The sequence below is a fragment of the Nannobrachium achirus genome (assembly GCF_963921795.1).
Source record: "Nannobrachium achirus genome assembly, chromosome: 14".
Taxonomy (NCBI): Eukaryota; Metazoa; Chordata; class Actinopteri; order Myctophiformes; family Myctophidae; genus Nannobrachium; species Nannobrachium achirus.
Genome location: NC_137821.1, coordinates 20,504,152 through 20,528,815, shown reverse-complemented (window position 1 = coordinate 20,528,815; position 24,664 = coordinate 20,504,152). Strand labels below are relative to the sequence as shown.

General features: G+C 42.4%; 1 protein-coding gene across 2 annotated transcripts; it reads right to left on the bottom strand.

The window, feature by feature from the left end:
* Positions 1 to 880: 880 nt before the first annotated feature.
* Positions 881 to 24,348, bottom strand: LOC308298495 (broad substrate specificity ATP-binding cassette transporter ABCG2-like). Of its 2 annotated transcripts, XM_080742110.1 has the most exons (19): positions 24,278 to 24,348; positions 23,875 to 23,954; positions 22,179 to 22,309; positions 17,648 to 17,707; positions 17,192 to 17,306; positions 14,052 to 14,204; positions 12,021 to 12,178; positions 11,040 to 11,142; positions 10,708 to 10,756; positions 10,429 to 10,527; positions 10,084 to 10,188; positions 9,338 to 9,483; positions 7,219 to 7,301; positions 6,678 to 6,767; positions 4,809 to 4,933; positions 4,166 to 4,320; positions 3,641 to 3,730; positions 2,526 to 2,602; positions 881 to 1,984 (listed from the first exon to the last, which is right to left on the bottom strand). In XM_080742110.1, exons 2-19 carry the CDS (start codon positions 23,941 to 23,943, stop codon positions 1,837 to 1,839), a joined length of 1,956 nt encoding a protein of 651 aa, XP_080598236.1. In that variant the 5' UTR covers positions 23,944 to 23,954; positions 24,278 to 24,348; the 3' UTR covers positions 881 to 1,836. The 2 variants fall into 2 exon arrangements, with proteins under 2 accessions (XP_080598236.1, XP_080598237.1); XM_080742111.1 differs by lacking the exons at positions 23,875 to 23,954; positions 24,278 to 24,348 and having other exon boundaries at positions 17,192 to 17,328; positions 22,179 to 22,252.
* Positions 24,349 to 24,664: the final 316 nt, after the last annotated feature.

The window sequence follows — 24,664 nt, the reverse complement described above, 5'->3', positions numbered from 1 at the left end:
TCCAAAATACTTAAACACCTGCTTTATTAGATCAGCATATTTTTCAACGTGGGGCCCTTGAGAGGGGTCCCCAGCTAAATGATTCATAGTTGGGAACCAAAATGGAATCTCCCAGGTCAGTGATAAATGAACACTGAGGATTTTATAATGTATAATGTTTTGTATGTGTTTATGGAGTTAGCATTACTCTAATAGACCCCCAGGTGAGGTACAAACATGTCTTCCCTGTGTATTTTTGGTTACTTCCTGAAAGCTGAAAGCCAGTCAAAAGGCCCAGTTGAAATACACTGATATCATTATAATATCACCCCCTCCGCTTTTTACCATTCAACATCTGTGGGTGTGGCTAACTTCAGGTGGCCTGGGTCACCACCCATCTGACAACCAGGCATACTTAATGGACAGGTGGGTGTGGCCACATAAAAACAATCTTAACACTTTCTGTACACTTTTTTTGAAAAAGATCTTCCTCCGAGTATAATCATAATACCCGATGATTATGTTGAAGGAGGGAAAAAAAATCACGGCACCCCATCTTTAATGGTTTTCAGTGGGGGTCCGTGGCCAAACGCATACCAACCTGGGGGTCTTTGAAATGAAAAAGGTAGAGAAAATCGCTGGACAGGTACGTGCTGGCCATTGGGAAAAGCGGGACAACTCCCGAACGGCCGGTTCATTCCCGGCCAGTCCAGGGCGGCCATTAGGAAAAAAATAATAATGAAATGTCGGCCTTGGCTGTTTTCACTAGTTTAAATCATTTTTAAAATGGTTTTGGACAAGGTTTCCACCCGACAATGACGAGATATAACTCATGTAATTGGCCCACTGGCTTGTCACTCTGAAATGGCAAATCTTTGAGTAGCAGCAGCGCTATAGAGAGAGATCTCTCTCTCTATAGCGCGCAATGAGGGCCTCTACAACTATCTTTCCCGGGCTGAATCAGGGGCCCAGCATGTCCCTGTCGCTGGATTATAATATAATATTATGTGTGACCCGCCGGCATCCCAGATGACGGAGGCGACTCGTCTTTCATCATGCGATAGATCAGGGGTCCATGCAGAGTTGTGATGATCTTCGTAAAAATTCGCCAGACATGCAAAATGAGTGGTCAATTAAATTGCCAGAAACACACAGACCTAGCCATAAATGTATACTAGTAGACTTCTAATGTGCCCTAGTGTCTATGCCAATGTGCAACACATTTTAAAATGACAGTATTTCTGCATTCATTAAATCAGTGTCTGTCCTATTCTATAGAAAACCTGGAGACTGGCAAGTCTATTCACTGTATAAAGGCATCAATGCAGCATGGTCCAAATCTATTCTGTGACTGGGATTTCAATAAGTGGGTACAATCAGCGCTTTCATCGCACAATACATGAACAAAATATTATTTTAATGAAAATAATAATAATCTTGGTAAATGAATAATTTGCCACAAACACATTTGTCTGTGTATGGATACATGAATGACCCCAGGAGGTGTACTGTTATTGTTTTGAAGTTCATAAATATACAGCTGCAATTTGAGTGGAGACCTCCCATGTATCTCAGTACAGCAGGTCACATAGAAACTGTTTTAGTTGGAGGTGGAAGTTGTAACTGACCCCGTCACCACACAGCCAAGTCAAGATTGGTGAATGTCTTGATGAAGATCTCGGTGAACTTCTTGATGAAAACCTAGGTTAAAGTCTTGATTAAGACCCAGATTAGCTTCTGACTATAGGTGAACTTGATGACGACTTAAGGTAACCTTCTGAAGATCTGGGTGAAGTTCTTGGTGAAGATCTAGGTGAACTTCATGATGAAGACCTAGGTGAAGTTCTTAGTGAAAATCTAGGTGAACTTCTTGGTGAATCTCAGTTTGAGGTAAGCGATGGCGAGGAAAATGCTTGTCATAGCAAACAAGGCCACGTGGTTCTGCCATAATCCCCAGGTGGAGTAGTCCACACCCTGGTCCAACAGAAAGTCTTCCCCTGTGCAACTGAGAACACAGAGCAAAAGAATATTAATAATAATTGTAATAAAAATGACAACGTGTTTTACATAAAAAATAAAGACACAATAGATGTAAATATCCTAATTAACAAATGATCTTTAATTTCTTGCAACAACAACAAGTACCAAAATGTCTTGCAACAAGTACTGTACTTGTGACAACAATATGACATTTCTTTCTTTGCATTTTTTCTTTTTATTTATTTTTTTGTCCTGTCTACATATGTGGTATGTGTATAGACTACAGTCATTATTTTCTCCCAGATGTTTAGTATTAAACATTCCTCTTGTGTTTTTAGACTAGGTCATATCAAGCTGTCTGGTGATGTGTTGCTTTGACCACTAGGTGGTAATGTTGCACATCTTAGTTTAAATCACATGCTGTTCTTAATTTCAGCTTAACTTGTAGACCTGTGTGCAGCGTGTGTGTGCGCGTGTGTGTGCGTGTGTGTGTGCGTGTGTGTGTGTGTGTGTGTGTGTGTGTGTGTGTGTGTGTGTGTGTGTGTGTGTGTGTGTGTGTGCCTTACACAAGTCCAGGCGGCACAAAGCTGGTGTTTAAACTGCTACAGAAGTTTAAACCAACAAACTCGTTCACCTGCAGCGCCTGAATAAAAAGAGAATCTTTGTCATCATCATCATCATCATCATCATCATCATTCTCGTAAACCACCAAAACTAAAAGAAAAAAAAAGCCCTTATCGGTCTTGTTTCCATTGGAGGTCCTTGGTAATCAAATTCATTGACATATAAAATAGCAAAAGAAACATTCAATATCATCGCAATTACAAAACACTATATGTACACTACAGTGTGTGTGTGTTGGGGGGGGGTGTAAGGTAAGGGGGGTATCACTTCTTGCCTGTCTATGGGAGAAGTGATAACTACCTCGGCCTTTGGCCTCCTGAAAGGTGAATTTTCAGGTCAGTTATTAAACCCATTCTGAGCCCCAGAAATTAACGGATTATAATGTCCAGAGTGCCTCTCGCTGGCTCCATAAAGGCCAGTATTTTATTTTGAAGGCCAGAAGTCCACCGCGTAAACACTTCCGGTCTGACGTCATCACGTCCTTCACCGGAATCGATCATTGTTTACGTGGTGTCATGGCGGATCGGATCGATGCTTTTCAACATGTGTTTTATAAGCGAGCATCTATTGCCATCTTCGCTTCTAAAGTGTTGTTTTGAGATAATGGACATTAAAGATGAGATCCCCCGTCTGCCTCAATGTTATGGGATTACTATTTTGTGCTCGTGGATCCGTGATGATGATAAATCAGCGACGGAGATCGGCTCGGGACCATCCGCCATTGTACACGGTAGGATAACAACCGTTACAGTAATATATTACTTTTCGCGAGATATCTCGGGAATGGCACTCGAGATACTCGAGTACATTTCACGAGATATCTCGGGAATGGCACTAAATCGGTTAAGGAGGCCAGCGAGCTAGAAGTTTTAAGGGAAGTAGTTAAGGAATTCCACACTTGTGTGGCAGTGTTGTAGAAGAAGAATCTACCCATATTTGTCTCATGGGTTCGTGTTACCAGATCATTGTGTGCGCTCCCTCTGGTGTTGTGGCTGTGGGTGTCGCTAACCTTTTTGAGGCGTTTAGTCAGATATGTGCGTGTGTATGGTATACTTACAGCGATTCCATATCTTGGTATACTCAGGTACTTGAGCCAGGACAACCAGTTTACAATACTGGGAAGATTAACTAACAGGCCCGCAAAAATCTAGAGACAGACAGACAGACAGACAGACAGACAGACAGACAGACAGACAGACAGGACTTTAGGTGTGATTCACTCTGGCTAATCAATATTCTTCAGTAATATCATTTTTATTATCCTGCTGTATGAATAACAGACCAATGAAGACAATGCACCTGAATCAAATTAATCAGCAGTGCTTGGTTATAAAGAACCCTCTGTTTTACATTGGGGTCTAACCACCCTGTTATTTCTCAACACTGACCCACTCACCATTAGTATCCCTGTCATATTGCATCTATTGTTAGTACAGCGTACAGAGTACGTCACCCAAACACTTCACTGCGTGTACCTGTATGAGTAAGTGACAAAGTAAGTGTGTGTGTGTGTGTGTGTGTGTGTGTGTGTGTGTGTGTGTGTGTGTGTGTGTGTGTGTGTGTGTATGTGTATCTGTCTAACCATCATGAACACAAAGGAGATGGTGATGAAGATGTTGGCGATGGCGACGACGCTCTGGTCAGCAGAGATGGCCATGGTCATGGCTGTGGCCGTGTAGGACACCAGAGCTACTGTCAGCATGAAGACAAAGAACGCTCCCACCGTGGGCTTAAACCCTGCACCCACACACACACACACACACACACACACACACACACACACACACACACACACACACACACACACACACACACACACACACACACACACACACACACACACACACACACACACACACACACACACATAATGCGTTGATCTTAAGTTTATTGTGTATTCTGCAGGGAGTACTGCACTATACAGTACGTGTTGATTTGCGTGTGTCCGTGTTTATGTGTGCATATCGTCGTTGTCGGTGTAAACCTTTTACTATATGTCCAAAACCTTCCCCTTTTTGTTATTTTAAAAACAATTTAAAATAGTGAAAATAGCCGATCTACAAGCACACAACGCCTCGCGATGTGTGCTTGTAGATCTGCCATTTTCACTCGTTTTGTGCGACTGTCTTGTATGAAGAAGCAGGGCTTTACTTTACAGAAAAACGTAAAAGTTTGAAACTTGGGAGATACAAGGTTTCTTCCCGACAATGACGTTATCCGCTCACCTATCATAAAGTAAGCCACAGAGCTGAAGACCACAGCGGGGATGGTTCTCAGTGTCAGGAGGTCGGCCAGAATCTTACACAGGAAGTAGACAGACACGCGGTAGTACCCACTGATGGACTCGTGTCTGCAGAGACAATGACAGAAAATAGGATCACACACACACACACCATTGTACCCACTATCTATCGTCAGTGGCTCAGGAGGCTTGGGAACGGCAAGGTTCCCGGTTTGATGCCTGGCTCCCCATGGTTAGTGTTGAAGTGTCCTTGAGCAAGACACTGAAACCCTAACTGCTCCTGATGAGCAGGTTGGTCGGGCCTTGCATGGTTTCCTCAGCCGTCAGAATGTGAACGGGTGAATTGCAAAGTACTTTGGATAAAGGTGCTATATAAATGCACAATTTACAATTTTTAAAACTATTTTTTTCTACAAATTATTTTTAGTTGGAAATACCGTAAATCACCAATTAGTAGCCCGGGCGTTTATTTCGCAAAATGGGGTCGGACCCCGGGCGCTTAAAAGGGACCAGGCGGCTATTGGTAACAGGCTGTTATTTATATTGGCACTGGCCAGCACTGGGCCATTATTTGGTTATTTTTTCTTTCTCAAACTATATAATAGGTGTAATAATCAAAATGTTATAATAAATGTTATATAATTATTATTATTATTATTATTATTGTAATACGGTAATTGTTATGAACACCCAGAAAATAGCAATTGCGATCTATTAGACCAAACCTCATTTAAAAAATATCAAGAGTGTATGAAAGCCTTTTAAAAATATATAGGTCTATATACTATATTTATACTAAGGGAATCTTTCTCCAAAATAATCAATTACCGCATGCCAGCAAAGACCGCATCTAGTTAACGACCCAATTAGCGCAGAAGTCCTGCAGCTGCGGTGCTCAGACTGGACTCGCTGACGTGACCACTGAACAGCTCTGACATTAAAATATTATGGTATTGCATTATTATTAAGCCTTCTGCATTCCCCTTGAACCTCAAAATAATGGATTACTTCTTCAAAATGCGGACTGAAGAGGCAGCAGCAACAGTAGGTAATGATTTATTCTGATCCAGCTGGTCTTTATTGCCACTGGCCAGTCTTTCTCCATCACAATGTTTTGCCATTAAAGTAGGCCTACTCACGCAAACTTTGCATTGTAGCAACGTTTTAGACAGTAATGAATGATGGTCAGTGCGCACTGCTCAGAGAGCAGCTCCTTTTCTTTTTTTCCTCTCTCTTTTTTTGGTGTCCTTTGGCAATCTGTTCCCCGACGCACAGACAGTGCGTCCTCCTGTGCGTCATGGTAGCGCACCGCACTGTGTTGGGGACCATATACATTTGGCTTAGAAGTGTCTGTCCACAGGGCTGTGAACTTGTAGATTTGCTGTTTTCGGCGCACTATACCGTCATGCAACATATGACCCGTAGCAACGCACAGCGAGTGCGGTGCGTTGCAACGTGCTGTCAGTCACAGCACTGCTGTGAGCTTGTAGATTTGCTGTTTTCAGCGCACCACTGCCATGCAACATAAATGACCAGTTAAGTTAAATAAATAGCAAATAATACCAAACAACCAAACAAATAATAGCCCGGGCTCTTACATAAAACCTAATAAGGATAATATTAATTGCAAATAACGGCCCAGGCGCTTATACAAACCATGCGCTTATTTGAAACAGGCGTTTATTGCGCAAAATGGGGTCAGACCCCGGGCGGATATATGGGACCCGGCGGCAGTTTGCCACCGGGCGATTAATTGGGGATTTACGGTACATCTAACAACATTTCAGATGTTTGTAATTATATACATAAGCGTGCGTGCGTGCGTGCGTGCGTGCATGCGTGTGTCACCTACATAAACAGTTTCCTCTCCTGGATGAAGAGTTCTGCTGAAGACAGAGCACTGAAACACTGGTTCACAATGATAAAGAACATCGCTCCAAACCTGAAACACACCATCATCATCTTCATTACCATCATCGTCTTAATCCTCAAGGTGGTGAAGCAAAGTTATAGACATACTACCGGTATATCAGATGCAGCTTGTGTATTTTTTACCTTCTAGATTTACAGGCCGCCATGCGGCCTTGAAACCTAGTCCTGTTGCGCTGATTAGAGCAATGGTCACTGATGTATGGCCATTTGAAGTGTTAAACACTGCTATAACACTGCTGACGAGCAGTGATGCACTAGCAGCACCTAGGCCAAGTCAACAATTTTTTATGTAGGAAGATACACAATCTAAATTGTATCCACCAAAGGCGACATGGTACACAATATATAGTTCAGTGACCATGGGGCAAAAGAATGGTTCAGAAGCTGATTTGTTTATTTGGGGGGTTGCAGCGGCAGCCTGAAAAGGTTGGGAACCACTGCAGTAGAGTACTGTAGAGTACCTGTTCTGTATGCCACTGTGGTCTTCCTTCACATCAAAGAAAATGCCTCCGACAATGACAGCCAGGAGGATGGTGACTGCCACCTAACACACACACACACACACACACACACACACACACACACACACACACACACACACACACACACACACACACACACACACACACACACACACACACACACACACACACACACACACACACACACACACACGTAGATCTTTTTCACAAAGAGATTTGATGTAGGGCGGAACATTTACAGTATCAGGCATAGAGCCCAGGGGGACCCCAGTCAACTAAGTAGCCTGCAGGTACATTATATTACAGAATGTTGTCCCCCCCCCCCCCATAATTCAAAAAGATTATTAAACTATATTCTAGTTTCATTAAGCATCAAGTGAAATAAATATTGAACCCTTTTTGTTTTAATCTTGATGAATGCTTATGAATGAAACATTTTCAATAATAATTACTATCCTTTTTTTCCCCTTTTTTTAGTATCAGACTCCAGTGTCTGGAGGAAGAGTGAGAGGCACAGAATCCAAGAAACTTTATAGCTTCCACAGTCAGTGATGTTTTGGGGTGTCATGTCATCTGCTGGCGTTGGACCACTGAGTTTTATCAGATTTCAGAGCACTTCATGCTTCTGTCTGCTGACAAGCTTTATGGAGATGCTGATTTTCTTTTCCAGCTGGACTCGGCACCTGCTGCCCACAGCGCTAAAACTAAGTAACTGGTTTGCCGGCCATGGTATTACTGTGCTCGATTGGGGACTAACCAACTCTCATGACCTGAGCCCCATAGAGAAGAGGAGGATGAGATACACCAGACCAGACCCAACAATGCAGATGAGCTGAAGGCCACTATCAAAGCAACCTGAGCTTCCATAACACCTCAACAGTGCTGATGAGCTCAATGCCACGCAGCAGTAAAGTAGTAATTTGTTCAAAAGTATCCCAAAGTATTGAGAATATTGTGTGTTTGTGTGTGTGTGTGTGTGTGTGTGTGTGTGTGTGTGTGTGTGTGTGTGTGTGTGTGTGTGTGTGTGTGTGTGTGTGTGTGTGTGTGTGTGTGTGTGTGTGGACAGGGAATTACTACTTTGTGGGGACCTCATGTCCCCACAAAGATAGTACAATCGGAGAAAAAAAAACCTTGTGGGGACAAATTTTAGTGTCCCACAAGGTGTTTAGGGGTTAGGTTAAGGGTTAGGGTTAGGGTTAAAAATGAATGGAATGTCCCCACAAATATAGTAGACTATGTGTAATGTCCAGGGGCGGCCGCCAGGGGGGGCTAGCGGGGCACTTGCCCAGGGCGCCACTTTGCGGGGCGCATGAAGAAGAAAAAGAAAAGAAAAAAGTAGAGTGACGGCCCTGCAAACATAATATCAACAGTCCACTCCTTGTCTGTTTAAACCAGACCGAATACAACAACACCACCTGGTGGTAGTGATAGAGGCTGGCAGCTCCAGGGAACTACACTCCGCCCTCCCCCTCCCCTCCATGTGATGTCATATCCACGCGCCAGTATTGAAATTGAAAACAACAAAGCATGGAGTTCTTCACTACTATGCCTGGACATGACTAGATATTATAATATAGCTGCTTTCCCTGAAACATCACATGGAGAGGATCATTTTGTTCCTGACTTAACACAGACCTCAGGCTATCAGCCAGGATATAGGAACTCTTGTCTCACTGTGCGTGACTGTGAAAGAACCATTTCTCCTGACCAGCCCAAGGTAAGACAGTCAGATCATGCTTTTATAAACCCTATTATATTAAGCCCAAAATGGTTCTGCCGCCGTGTAGAACCGAACCGCTTTTAACTTAAAAAAATGCATAATTTGCCCGCAAATACCCGATTTTTCCGCGGCGCTATACTACCTCGCCTAGAGCGCAATATAGGCACCAACCGCCACTGGTAATGTCCCCACAAAGTAGTAATTGCAAACCTGTGTGTGTGTGTGTGTGTGTGTGTGTGTGTGTGTGTGTGTGTGTGTGTGTGTGTGTGTGTGTGTGTGTGTGTGTGTGTGTGTGTGTGTGTGTGTGTGTGTGTGTGTGTGTGTGTGTGTGTGTGTGTGTGTGTGCGTGCGTGCGTGCGTGCGTGCGTGCGTGTCTACCTGAGCGACAGAGGTCTGGGGGTTGAGTGCCAGGTTCCTGAAGGTTCTCTTCATGACCCATTTGAACTGTGTGGAGAAGCTAGTGGTGAAGGTGATGGTCCTGGACGGTGGACGGCTGCTTCTCTCTTTCCCACGAATGATCTTCTCTGGATGGAGACAGAGGGAAGGCATGAACACCAACCAAACATACTTACTGTATATTAATGTTCAAGTAGCATTTCTCTGCTATGTTACACTACAAGCCAGTGGTTCTCAAACGCTGTACTGAGGCGTACTGATGTGCAATGAGACGAGTCCAGGTGGAACACTTGGAGTCCCGAGTTGGTGTGGGCTAGACCCCACTCTCTCATCGCATCGTGGCTTGGAGCTTTTGGGACAACCACACATTATCATAGTATGTAGTACAGTAGGTAAGTATACATTATTATTGCAATATATAACTATATAAAAGTAATTAATTATCTTGCAATTTTATTTATCATTTCCCTATACAAAATCTATATACCCCAAAATACATTTTACCCACTTTGAACCTGCCGTCTCTCCACATATTGTAATGTGTAGTGAGCTTTTTGATCTTCTCTTTGCTATGAATATGTAGCAGTGTCCCTTGTGGTTTAGATTTGCCCATTGGCCTTCGGCACACAAAGTTTGAAAACCACTGCGCTAAACAGACATGTCAGTGACAGATGTACGGACAAATGACACACCGCCACGCAGCAAGCACACACACAGACAGGACATACCAAGTTCAGCCTGGGTCTCTTTGTAATAGTCACAGCTCCTGTATTCCTGACTCAGCTTCTCCTCTATGCTCAGTCTGGAGCTAGCAACATCCTCCGGGTCCACAGCTGAGAGGGGAGGAGAGAATTTATTTTGTTTTTCAAGAATACAATTAATACAATTGCATCACTTCCTGTACCTCACTCCCTAGCACTGCTCTCTCCTTGTATGACTTGTTGTTGAATATTGTTTGATTGATGTTATTATCTTCATTATGTTATTTAGATAAACATGCTTGACCGCAAATGTTAAGAATTCTCTCTCTCTCTCTCTCTCTCTCTCTCTCTCTCTCTCTCTCTCTCTCTCACCCTCTTTCACATCATTGCTGAGCGTCACAGCCGTAGAGTCTCCATTGATCACATCCAGGAAGAAGTCAGCTGGGTTGTTATGGGGCTCACAGGTGTACCCTGGGAAATGGAGTTTCAACATTATTGTCTTTTATATGCATACATGTGTATATAAAATAAAATAAAACACACACACACACACACACACACACACTCACACACACACACACACACACACACACACACACGCGCGCACACACACACACACACACACACACACACACACACACACACACACACCTATCTCAGAGAAGTAGTCCAGAGCGCTTTGTGCAGGTCCGTGGTACACCTGATCAAAGTAAATAGAGTCGGTTGGTGACTGTATTATGTGCAGCATGCTTTCACAATTCACATACACAAGATCAATACTGGATTTAGAACTGTTTTCTGTGTATATTTATAATGTCTAAATTTTCCTTGATTTCTTTACAATACATAACAGACAGGTACATCAACAATAGACACAACAAGAAAACAAACAACACACACACACACACACACACACACACACACACACACACACACACACACACACACACACTTCTGATGTACAGTATACAGAAGGTTCGCACCTGTTTTCCGTTGACTAGCAGCGTCAGGCTGTCAAACAGTCTGTAGATGCTGTAGCGAGGTTGATGGATCGACAGGATGATGGTACGACCATTTCTAGCCATCCTACACACACACACACACACACACACACACACACACACACACACACACACACACACACACACACACACACACACACACACACACACACACACACACACACACACATAAATGTAAATTATTTAACAGTAGAAGTACAGAGTTAAGCCATGATGTGTACTTAGTTGCATGATGCTGGTGTTGCATGCTGCAAATAGCAGATATACAAGCTCACAGCGTGTCACATTTGTGACACGTTGTGAGCTGGCAGATCTGCGTTGTGAGCCTGTATATCTGCATTGTGAGCTTGTATCTGTACTTACATTTAGGTAGAACTGCCAGTAGGGCCTACCTATTTTTTTTATCAGATATTTGACCAATCTACTAAAAGTTTGAAATTCAACTCCCGGGGGGAACGTCATAAAAACACCTGAAAGTTTGTGTCCCATTAACTTTACTATACAGGAAAAATAAATAAATAATAATAATTCTGCTTTAAGTAGCATGTGAGGGGTCAAACTAGGGTTTTGTCATGATTCTGAATCCATTGCAAGCATTTGTTTTGCACAACAAACATTCCTTGGGCTAAAAACGGCTCTCACGAAACTGTGAAGTGATGACTTTTGTTGGTGGTGAAAGGTTTAAGAAACACTGATTTAGAAGGTATTTGTAGAATCTGCCTCAGGTCTTAATGGGTTAAGTGCTGTGTGTGTGCATTCGTGAGTGTGCATGCATGCATGCATGCGTATAAACTCTTCAGTAGCAGTAGTACAGAGTTAGCGGTGCTAGCATCCAGACCAATGGTGTGTGTGTGTGTGTATTAACCTCTTCAGCAGCAGTAGTACAGAGTTAGCGGTGCTAGCATCCAGACCAGCGGTGTGTGTGTGTGTGTGTGTATTAACCTCTTCAGCAGCAGTAGTACAGAGTTAGCGGTGCTAGCATCCAGACCAGTGGTGGGTTCGTCCAGGAACAGAACCGCCGGGTCTATGATCAGCTCCATGCCGATGTTAGTCCTCTTCCTCTCTCCACCAGAGATACCACGGATTATCATGGTACCCACCTGAACACACACACACACGCACACGCACACGCACACACAAATTCAGAAACATTTTGGACATTGTTGAAAAATAGAATCTTTAGAACATTTCTGAAAGATTTTGCTTTATCTATAATGACATAGATATAACAGCAGTTTGAAAGTTAGTAGTTATTTGCTTATTTTTAGAATGAATGGCAGCCAGTCTTCCTGGGATCCAAGCCAACAATATACATTAACAATATGTGTATAAACAAGAATTGACAATTGTCAATATTAAGCTGTGTTCACTTGCCGTTTTCTTTTAGCATAACAAAGAATAATACATTCGGCTACACACCAATGTACTTGACTGTTTAGCATTTCTGTCTAATAAATTATTCAGCTATAATCGCGACCCACCTGGGTCAAACATTTTGTACTTTTACTTGTAACTAAATGTTTTTTTTTTTTTTTTTTAATTCCGGACATTTTGAATTCCGGACTTCTATATTCTATAGCTAAAACTGATTATTTAGGCATTAAAACTATTTATTTTACATAAAGAAAAAAAAAATAAAGAAAAAGTGTTAGCAACATTTACATTCTGTTCAATATTTGCACAATACTTTCAACCATGTAAACCTCCTTAAGTCTCTGTGCCTGGAAGCCTGGGAGGTTTGGGCATAAGGGGTAAGGCAGTATGCAAGATATAGCCCATTTTGAAAAAAAGAAAAAAAAATAGAAGAAAAAAAAGGTTTTTGAAAAAAAATGTTTTGAAAAAAAAAAAAAGGTTTGACATTTTTTTTTGAAAATAAAAAAAAGTTTGAAAAAAAAATGTTGGGAAAAAAAAAAAAGTTTGAAAAAAAAATTCTTTTTTTAGGGGGGGCCCTTTTTTAGGGGGGGGGGTGGCCCTCGCGGAGGTTAATCCGTCCCTGGGCTCGGCCCTCACGGGGGGTTAATCCGTCCCTGGGCTCGGCTGACACAAACACACTACGTTGTCAATTCACCATACAGTAAAGGAGGGGAGCGCACTTTTTATGATCTATATACCAGTTTGCTTGTTTCTCTCCCATAAGTCTGGCAACACGCTTCCTTCCTCCTCTCTCCACACTGTCCACAGTTTGGCTAATGGCTAATGCTAGCTCCGGTAGAACTGGTCGTTTTAAACTCTATTGAGGGAATTAAAAATGCTATCCTTAGATCGCCAACAAGTGCTGTCCCTATAATCCCATGGACATTGTTTGGAATTGGAATTATCTTTATTGTTCTTCAGCAACGTTACGTGAGTTATCAGGCACACACACACACAGGCACGCAGCCACACACGCACACACACACACACACACTCCACTGGCCTGGCCTCAGTGTGAAGGAATGGTGCTCCCTGCTGGACAAAATATTTCATTACACCAGTCCTTTTCCATAGTCTGGAGGAGCGGTAAACTCCCCTGCTATTGGCCCTAATGCAGTTCTTTCCCCCCATTGTCTGGAGGGCCGCTCCCAATCATGAAACTAGCTCGGTTACCATGTGACATGGACAGCCAATGGGCAAAAAGTCTTCAGTAAGTCCCGCGTTGAGATCACCTCTTAACTGAAGCTGTGTTTCCACACAGCTCAAAAAGAGAACTTTACATTCACAATGTATTATACACAAAAAAGGGAAAATATATTTATCATAAGTCATTAATCATCACCTAAGAAAATACATTTTAAAAGGAAAGAAAGGAACAACCAGAATATAAGGTTAAGTAGTCAGTACATTATAATCTTCTCTAAGTAGATAAATATCAACTGCCCACAAAAGGTTCAGAAACATAACCATTAAGTTAATTATTGGCACACACCTCCTGTCAGTGTGCCAGTCACAGGAGAGTAACTGTGACACCAGTTAGAATAGATAGCCTATACTAACCTTGGAGTCTGCTACTTTGGTCAGGCCCAGCTCCTCTATGAGTCTGCTGACTTTGTCTGTCTTCTCTTTCTGGGAGATGGAGGTGGGGAGACGCAACGCTGCCGAGAAACTGAAGTTCTCCCTTACTGTCAATGTTCCCATCACAACATCATCCTGAGGAGAGGAGAGGAGAGGAGAGGAGAGGAGAGGAGAGGAGAGGAGAGGAGAGGAGAGAGGAGAGGAGAGTCTGTAATAATAATGCTTAATCTCTGGCACATAGTGGCATATGCGGGAGGCCTCCACCTACCAATAAGTCTGGTGACATCTAAATTACATTTAGGTAGAACTGCCAGTTCCAGCTAAACTGAATTTAGATAACCTTCCTTGATTCTGCAGGAGTTTCCTTGATTTCAACAGACCTTAGGAGATGCATCTCCTTGAGGACTTCTTGATTGTCATTTTCCAGGAAATTACATCTACTATGTAAAAAGGTTTCTGGGGAAGACCCCCAGACCCCCTGCTTGGGGTGTGTGGTCAGTGCATGCAAAACTAAGATTTTCACTTTGAAGTGATTATCATTACAGATGGGTCTTACATTGCTTCAGTCATCAAATCGATTTAGGTAGGCTTACTTTTGGCATTTAAAGCTATACTGTGTAAGTTGCTCAACTAGTGGTCAGTAGCGTCCGCGTCTTTCGGCCGTTTTTCGCCGCGGACCGGGCCTCACACCCCCGCGTCACCCCCGCGTCTGCCTCCACCTCGCCGAGATCTATCTTTAGAGGGGTCCCTGGTTCCTGTGCGTTCAGGCATTCCGGAGAAACGGAGTGTTTCACCCGAGTATAGATAGAGACACACGGGCGCCTACAAATATGGCCGCCCTATTGTGATAGCTAGCGACCCCACTTCAAGATGCGCTGTGATTGGCCGGCAGTGTATAACCCTCGCTGTGATTGGCCGATAGTGTATGATGACGTAGTTTTTGCGCGAAAACCGGACCCCGGTCAGGATCATAGAAAACATATAAAGAGAAGGCTTCAGAAGCTGAAAATAACGGAGTGGGTGTTCTAAAACTTTAGCGATTTAAGAGTTAGGACAATTTTAAGATTTGTTTTATAAAAAAAGTTACATGGTACAACTTTAAGGGCCGGTTCCTGGCATAAGCAACATAAGCGCTCGCTTAGGGCCACAACCACTAAGGGGGCCACATCACAGGGAGAAGATTGCAATGCGTTTTAAGCTTGTAGATCAGCTATTTTTCACTATATGCATTGTGGCCCTCTGGAGTGAGGGTGAAGTGGCGCTCTCGACATGTGGCCAAGACCTTCACTTAATGTGGCCCACAGGTTAATATCGGAATACTGATATATTATTGATTTCAGCTGTTACAATTCTAAACATGCAAACATCACCCGCTTTAATTACTTCAGTCTATAGTAGTAGCATGACTAGTGCTATAGTTTGTTTTTGTCCAATGTATTTGCATTTCATAAAGTTAACATACAAACATATAAATGTATTTGAAATTAACACAATCCCTGCCAACATAAAAAAAATCGACTTAAATAATAATGTTACTTTTCAGGATTCCAATTAAAAAAATAGCTAAAAAGAATACAGGATTGCAATAAAAAAATAGTGAAAATAGCAGATCATGGCAATGCTTGTAGATCTATTTTTTACAATATACATTGTGGCCCTCTGGAGTGATTGTGAAATATAGTAGCCCTCTCCATCATCAAAGTTGCCCACTCCTGCCCTATCCAAAAACTACGTATTATTTTAATATTCAATAAAATTAAGATCTCACAGAATACACAACAGATTTGAAAATATGTCACATACTGTACAGTTTGAATAGGCCTACAAGTTGCAATTTGAGACCAAAATAACACAGGATGATGTTTTGTATGAATCTCATTCAAATCAATTGTTGTTTCTTTCTTGTTACAACATTACACTCAGGTTTTTGGACAAATTAAACGGTGTCTAGAAATAGATATGCATTATAATAGTTATATCTTGGTTTTGAAATGTTTTTCATTAGAGCTAATAATGGTTTTACCTCCATTGTAAACTGTATTGTGTGTTATAGGTAGAACTGTCTGAGTGTCTGTGACTCTGTGCCAAAATGCAGATTTCTATTTATTTCAGGGGTTTTGACCGCCCCCCAAAACCCAATTTCTTTTGCGGCGGGCCGCCAGGATGTATCCCGTATTTGAATCTCTGGGAGTTGGCAACCCTATGTGTGTGTAGTAGATACATGCTTAAGTGCTAACAACAGACACCACATGTTCTACTACTGTAGATAAGACGTTATTATTTATAACTTTGGTTTTGGCGATTCAAAGACAGTTAATAATTGCGCGCGTCCGTCAGTGGGGGGGCCACGTAAAATAATCTTGCTTAGGGCCACTTGAGTCCTAGAACCGGCCCTTAAATGTTTTAAATACAGATAATTTTCCAATGCTAGTAAAGCAAGCCTAGAAAGGTATCAAACTCACAAAAGAACATAGGAAATTACATCTACTCTAAAAGTTCAAAAGGCCCCCGCTTGGGTATAGTCTGGTCAGTGATCTGAGATCTCTGGTACATCTGGCTACATGAGACCAAGGGGCACAGGACAATATTAAGCCACTACTGTAGATCTCGCATTTGTACATTACAACACCTCTGTTGCATAAACAGGGACTAAAGCAAAAAGTCAAGTTGCCAAGTTCTGTTAGGCCAAGACTGGTTTGTGAAACAGCATGAAAGGAGCCCCCCACCACACTAGAACTCTGTTTCTGAAACATTAGCACAATATATTGTGTAGAATTATGTGTGAGTATAAATCATCCTTTAGAGAAAACCTACAGAAAGACATGGTGGACTGTATGGAATCCAAATTACTGAAATCAGTCGTGGCGACTGAGCACTTTAAGGGCCCAAGCATACTCCACTTTTAGAGCCGAGTTTAAATCGGTTCGATTCGGGGTGTCACAACATCTCGGCAGCACAGAGCAGCCGACTTGACGTTTCTGAAAGACATATTGTAGTTTAGACAGAGCCGAGTGGAGTACGCCTTGGCCCTATTTCATGTACAAAGTTTGTTATTTCCCTGCAGGGCCGTACAGAGACATTCTGGGGGCAGGTGCTCGAGTCAGGCAAAGAGAAGGTTTTACCTGCACTACGTATCCAGACAGACATTTGAAGTTTGGAGGTTGAGGGGCTCCGTCTATCAGAACCTCTCCTGACAGACCACTGGGGTCCTTCCTGGCCGCCAACACATCCAGAAAGCTTCACAACGACATGAACATCACTGTTAGGACATTTAAAATGATAACTTTACATTATAACAATTGCAATAATTCCTTGGATCACATATTTATGAATACTGTGGATGTTAGTTATACTGAACAGCTGTATGTTGGTTAGCCTACTGTTTTAACTTTGAGGAACTCTGAAGACCCATGGCCTAAATTGTAAATTGTGCTTGTTGTTGTATCTGTTTGTCTTCATTCTCAAGTAATGTCAGTAATATTACTGCTGCATGAGAGTAGCATTTAGACATCTCTGCTGTCTCACACACACACACACACGCACAGACACACACGTGCACACAAACGCAGAATACTCACGATGACTTTCCACTTCCCGTGGCCCCGAGGATGGCATTTAGACCTGGCCTCATTATTCCACTGAGAGAGAGAGAGAGAGAGAGGAGAGAGAGAGACAGACAGACAGAGTTTATTGTCATACTGTATACCAGGGTTCCCCAATAGGCGGCCCGCGGGCCATTTGCGGCCCGCAGGGGGCTACTGTCTGGCCCCCACCAACCCCAGTAATAATGGTGGTATAAGAGCAGCAACAACACTAGTATATCGTCGTTGTCGGGTGGAAAACTTGTATCTCCAAATTTGTATGTTCTTTCGCAAAGTAAAGCCCTGCTTCATCACAAGGCTGTCGCACAAAAGTAGTGAAAACAGCAGATCTAACGCCTCGCAGATCTAACGCCTCGCATCGCCTCGTGCTTGTAGATCGGCTGTTTTCACTAGTTTAAATCATTTTTAAAATGATAAATGCAAAACGAACGGTTTTGGACATACAAGATTTTCACCCGACAACGACGATATCTGAACTGTCGCTGGAGTAGCCGGAACGCCACCGTCGCCCCCTGCAATGTTGTGGCCCTCGGCTTGGTACCCTAGACATAATTCGGCCCTTGGGGAAAACTAATTGGGGAACCCTGCTGTATACTGTAAATAGATAAGGAATACAATAGAATCTGACAGTATTTGTTGTAGTACAGCATGAGTGACTTGGCAGCATCCTATCAGTATTTGTAAAAAGGCAGTATTTTGTGTTCAAACTCCAATGATGGTCATAATGGTGCATCGTTATCAAACTGTGGAACACCATGACATTTATCTGTGCGTGTGCGCGTGCGTGCGTCTGTGCGTGTGTGTATCAAAAAAGGAATCAGCTATTTCGTTTCCGCCACATTGAACACAGGAAACATCTCATCTAAAACATGACGCACAACAACTAAACATGAGGTAAACAGAACTAAACATGACTCGGGGAAACAACCAAAACATGACAGTGGCAGAAACATTTCAATATGAGGGAGCAGCTTGTGTCAGCACTGCTGAGTGGACAAGACGGACAGAGAAGTGAAAGTGACCTCGTGACTCAAAGAAAAAAGAAATGCAGAGGATTGATGATTAATGATTAATAACTGGACAGTCTTACAAGTAACAGAAAACAATCTGTAGTTCAGTGCAATGAGAAAACAACTCACTGCAGACAGTGGAATAGCAGCAGATACAGCAGCGGATACACAGTGGTGTAAAGTAACTAAGTACATTTACTTAAATACATTTTTGAGTTATTTGTATTTGAATATTTCCAATTTCCAATACCTTTACTTCTACTCCACTACATCTTGGATCCAAATATTGTACTTTTACTCCATCACATTTATTTGAAAACTTTATTTACAAGTTACTTTGTAGATTGATTATTATTACAAAACTTACATTACAACTAACAAGTCCTCAGTGACAATTTATCGATTGGTAACTCAGGGTGACCAAATGGACCAAACTTCAACAGTTGCTGTAGAGCGGTATTGTACCAAGTTACCCGTCCATTTGGGTAAATTTGTACACTCTCCGAGTCAGAGGATCAAGTGGATAAAATAAGTATTTTAGAGTGTATTTTTTTTGGAGCTGTGTGGAACACAAGCTCCCTATACGTGGCGGTGTGTGTCTGTCTGTCTGTCTGTCTGTCTGTAGCCTCTGGTGTAGCCTGAGTACCCTGGGTGACCAGAGAGGTGCTGTTGAGTCTAGCCTGCCCTGAGCATCAACTGCAATACACACACACACACACACACACACACACACACACACACACACACACACACACACACACACACACACACACACACACACACACACACACACACACACACACACACACACACACACACACACACACACACACACACAGCTCCACTTCGAACAGAGGTTCGATTTTTATACATACGAGTGGTTACTTGTACCTTTTAGACACATCACATCTGTCAATTATTACCACACTACACTATATAAACCTTAGAACATAGCTGACTACACAGAACACACACACGTGCACACACTACAATGCGACTAATTGCCTCTATCTCATGACGAACCACATGCAATAAAGACAGACAATGATTTGTGTGTGTGTGTGTGTGTGTGTGTGTGTGTGTGTGTGTGTGTGTGTGTGTGTGTGTGTGTGTGTGTGTGTGTGTGTGTGTGTGTGTGTGTGAGCGCACACACACATGCACGGAAACACAGAAACAACAAACATTTTTTTAAAGTGTGTTATCTGCTGATCAGGGACAGGGTCAATGTTCAGTGTGTGTGTGTGTGTGTGTGTGTGTGTGTGTGTGTGTGTGTGTGTGTGTGTGTGTGTGTGTGTGTGTGTGTGCACATGTTCAGTCAATACTTGGACCATAGCAGCAGCAGTGTTAAAGTTGTGACTCTCCCTAAAGAAGTCTTCATTTACTGACTTTAGCGATGAATTAGACATCAAAATAAGCTATTACACATCATCAGCAGTAGTTAGGTAAATAAACCAATTCCAAAACCAGTTTCAGTATCGTTTTAACAGGCCATGTTACGGAGTTTAATGATTTTAGGTTTGAAGTTTTCTTTTTTCACCTCAGTGAACAGACTTCAAACTGTGAGAGAGTGGGCACATGCTAGTACACTCATGTGCATACAGTACGTGCAATCGTGCATGTATGAATTTGTGTGTGTGTGTGTGTGAGGGTGGGTGTGTATGTGACAGAGGGGACCTACTGCTGAGCCCTTGAAACAGAGAGTTTCCTCCCATTCATTCCAGAGATTGTTTAGAAGTGTGTGTGTTGTATCTTTGTTCTCATGGAAGCAGTCAGGTGTGTTTAGTTCATCACGTACACAGGCTCCACAGGAGTCTGTGTGGCTCTGACCACAATAGACTGGTCTCAGTCAGTAGTTATAGGATGCACCTGTGTGTGACACAACGCCTTACAACATTCATTCTATGCTATTCACGTTATTCCTGGCCCCGCCCCCGGCTTCCTGTTCATATCCTGAAAGAGGCGGAGGCTGAAAAAGCTGGCCTAAAAAACATAATTTGGTTTCCTGTTGTCCTTGCATTAAAGTGTCAGTAGTTGGCGTTCTAGGCTCTGGGCTCTGAATGTACCTGGGTTGCCATGTCTGCTTATAATAAGCAATTTGTGTCTCTAAAAAAATTGTTGCTTATTGGGCTTACTTTCTAATATTTTTTAAACCAGTGGTTCCCAAATCTTTTCATATCAAGGACCCCAGATTACATATTTGTCCACAGTCGCAGACCCCCATCTGAAAATATGTGGTGCCAGGGACCTCCACACAGATTTATGTTGTTAAAATGTTTCAAAAATATTCAAATTTCTTTTTAGCAAATAAAATAGCAAATATACAAGCTCACAATGTGTCGCAATGTGACACATTGTGAGCTTGCTGATCTGCTATTTTCAAATGTGAATGTAAAGTAGTAAAGCCTACTGTAGTTGCTTCTGTTGGGCTTATTTCTTTGGAAAAATCTGGCAACAGACAATTCCATGTCACTTCCTTACTTGGGAGGAAGTGAAAAGATGTTTATGAAGCAGCACACAAAGAAAAATGCTCCAGCGCCCTCTGTAAAAGGAAAATGGCAGCCTCCATAGAATGGCCAGGAATATGGTGAATACTGTCAAGTCAACCTGCTATACACATACCGGTAGGACAGCCGAACACTTCACATTCCCTGATCTTTCCCTGAACACTCCCTGAAAAGTTACAAGTTTCCCCCCTATTCGTGCCTGATTAGCCTTTGTTTAAATTGACACCTTTTCACACCTGGTATACCATTTCACACCTGGCAATGTTGCATGGTCTCCATGAAAAGGTTAAGGTCAATGGCAGACCCTTTGAAATTCTCTAATGTCAGATCTGTACAGTACTTCAGCATACATCATCCGTTTTGTTTTTTCAGCGTGGCGCCGAGCCGAGCCATCTATGAGCCATCTATGAAGCCATATTTCAAACATTGTTGCATGTGGGTGTCGCTCACCGGAAATAGCAGACCTACAAGCTCACAGCGTGTCACAGATGCCATGTGTTGTGAGCGTGTAGGTCTGCTATTTCTGGGGCGCAAAACCATCTTGTGACAGAGCCAGCCAGCCTTATTTGGATCAAGACTGCCATAGATTTCTTTTTATCGAGTCTATGATAGTCTTACTTTACCCAAATAGTCACTGGAAATCCACCCCTAAAGCCTGTACTTCTTCAAATATAATATATTTTGTATTTGTACAAATACAAAATATAAAGGGTTTGCCTTGTTGCCACGGATGTTAACTCTCCATTCAGAACCTGTGTGCACTGTATTAGTCTGTATTTGTCAATAAAATGTGTTTTAATCCTGTCTGTGCCTGTTCTGTTTCTGATGTGTCCCGCCACTACGGTTTTGATTACTTTTTATGCAGTACTGGTCTTTTAAAATTTTGTTTCTTTCATAGGTATTAAAACTAAAGTCCTTAAATTGTCACTTTACTGTCATCTGAGGACCTCCCGCAAAATCACAGGTTGAGAACCATTGGTCTGCTGTACTTACTTGAGGTCTATAAGGATGTCTTTAGTGGTGGTCTTCCTCTTACACAGACAGCCTGATTTCTGCAGCAGCTTATAGTGGATGTTATGGAAACTGACTGTGGACCCCTGCACCGACCGCACCACACCACTGGACTGAAACACACACACACACACACACACACACACACACACACACACACACACACACACACACACACACACACACACACACACACACACACACACACACACACACACACACACACACACACACACACACACACACACACACACACACACACACACATTAATCACATTAGGATGGACGCATATTTCCCTTTGCCCTGTATTCACTGTTTACATTCTTCTTTAGAGTTTTGAATGAACATTTTCTCTTGCATTTAGAAGAAAAAAAACAGCGTTCTTCATGTCACGAATGTTTACAATACTGTCTGTGTCTAAGAGGAGACCCTGAAAGAAAGAGCTGTTGTTTATCTCTGCTCAACAAACTGTACAGAAAGCATCAGTGATGCTCGCATCAATGATGCACGCCATACACGAGGCCAGCCGCTCGCCATAATTGCACCGCAATTATGAATAATTTGAACCGCATTGCACTGACCAACAATGATTGTGAGAAATACTGTAACACACGCACACGCGCACGCTTTGTACGTCATTTATTTTGGCCTCATTCACCAATAACTTTGTATGTTTTCTTCTTAAATTTCTTGTCAGATTCATGAAACATCCTTAAAGGGCAGAATTATTGCACTTTGGTTATTTTCAGAGAAAGGATTTGTTATAGAGGGAGAAACATTAAGGAGACAGTTTAAGTGGTTGAGACAATAGATAGGCTGCAGAAACATGACACAGCATATGTTGTCATCATGAACTAATGGCAGGAAGTCCAAATAGATACATTAGATATGGCACAAGGACAATTTAGTTAAACATGACTCAGGGAAACAACACTAAACATGACTAAGGGAAGCGGCACTAAACATGACTCAGGAAAGCACAAAAAACATGAATTCAGGGAAACACGCCTAAACATGACTCTGGAAAACACAACTAAACATGAGTCAGGGAAACTCAGGGAAACATGACTGTGGTAGAAACATTTCAACATGACAGTTACAGTATGTGTCAAGATTGCTCAGTGGGCATAAGGCAGACAGGGAAGTGAAAGTGACCTCATGATTCAAAGGAAAAGAAATGGAGAAATGGAAATGTTCCTACAAGTAATAGAAAAAATACAAAACAAGTCATGGCATTTTGTGATTATACTGTATTATCCTTCCTCTTGCCTGGTATGAAGGGGTGTGTACTGTGTACTATGGCAACTATACAGTGACAAAACAGCCAGTGGGCCATACATTAGGCTCTGTTCTAACAATGTTTTTGCTTGGCTGCAGAGTGATACAGAACTGTTCATACAGAACTGTTCAAAGGCAGACTTCAGAGCCATGGATTGTGTCGTTATACAACACCTATCAACCAATCAGAGTGAGGGATTTGAACAACCAGTTTTATATCCTATCCTAGGGCTAGGCCTATCCTAGAGCTATCTGCTTATTGTAAATCGCTTTGGATTAAAAAGTAATTCAAAGGTAGGGTACCTTTGGACCCTACAACTGCAAACTGTAGGGTATATTGTTGCCCATGTAGCCCATCATGTTCTATCCTATGGACTATTATGTATCATGATAACTCACCTGGTATTTGGGTTTCGCCTTGAGTTCTATGTCTCCCTCGACAGGGAGGTGAACGGACCGTTCAGACATCTTCTAATCTCCTGCACATACAACACAACATGAAACATACCACACAGTATATGCACTGCATTATAAAATGTACAACATGTAGTACAGTATTCAACATACTATGTGCAACTGACATGCAGTAAATGTGCAGACAGACCATATCACAGCCTGGATCACACAATGCAGAGGGCTTTAAATAAACAACTTACTGGAATTTCTGGAAAGAAATGAGCCTATAATGTGTTGACTATTCTCTATCAAGCCAGACGTCACATTAATTAACTTAATAATTATATACTACAGTAAACATGACTTTAAATCAATAAACAGCAACAGAAGTTTCATGAATTCTTACCGGAAGGAATTCCCTCAGAAAAACGTTTAGAAACCCATCCTCACAACCAAACACACAGGCACTGAGAGCACACTGAGCAAACACACTGTGAATACAGCCCTGGACTGAGTTTATTATGTGCGTACGTGTACGCGCACATGCGCCGGCATGTAAACTGTGTGTGCGTGCGTGAGAGGGTGAGCTGTGTGAATGATCGTGGTTTATGAGTTGACACAATTGTAAAAGTTGGATAAGGAAAGTAGAGGGGAGGTCAGTGGCTTTGTGTGTGTGTGTGTGTGTGTGTGTGTGTGTGTGTGTGTGTGTGTGTGTGTGTGTGTGTGTGTGTGTGTGTGTGTGTGTGTGTGTGTGTGTTTGTGCGTGCGCGTGCGTGTGTGTGTGTGAGTGTGA

Excerpts from the sequence above, each read along its gene's own strand:
- LOC308298495 (XM_080742110.1), bottom strand. The coding sequence starts at position 23,943 with ATGTCTGAACGGTCCGTTCACCTCCCTGTCGAGGGAGACATAGAACTC. Across the intron at positions 17,307-17,647 it reads ACGGGAAGTGGAAAGTCATC|CTTTCTGGATGTGTTGGCGG; the intron begins GTGAGTATTCTG and ends GTCGTTGTGAAG. Across the intron at positions 11,143-12,020 it reads GTACTACTGCTGCTGAAGAG|GATGGCTAGAAATGGTCGTA; the intron begins GTTAATACACAC and ends GTGTGTGTGTAG.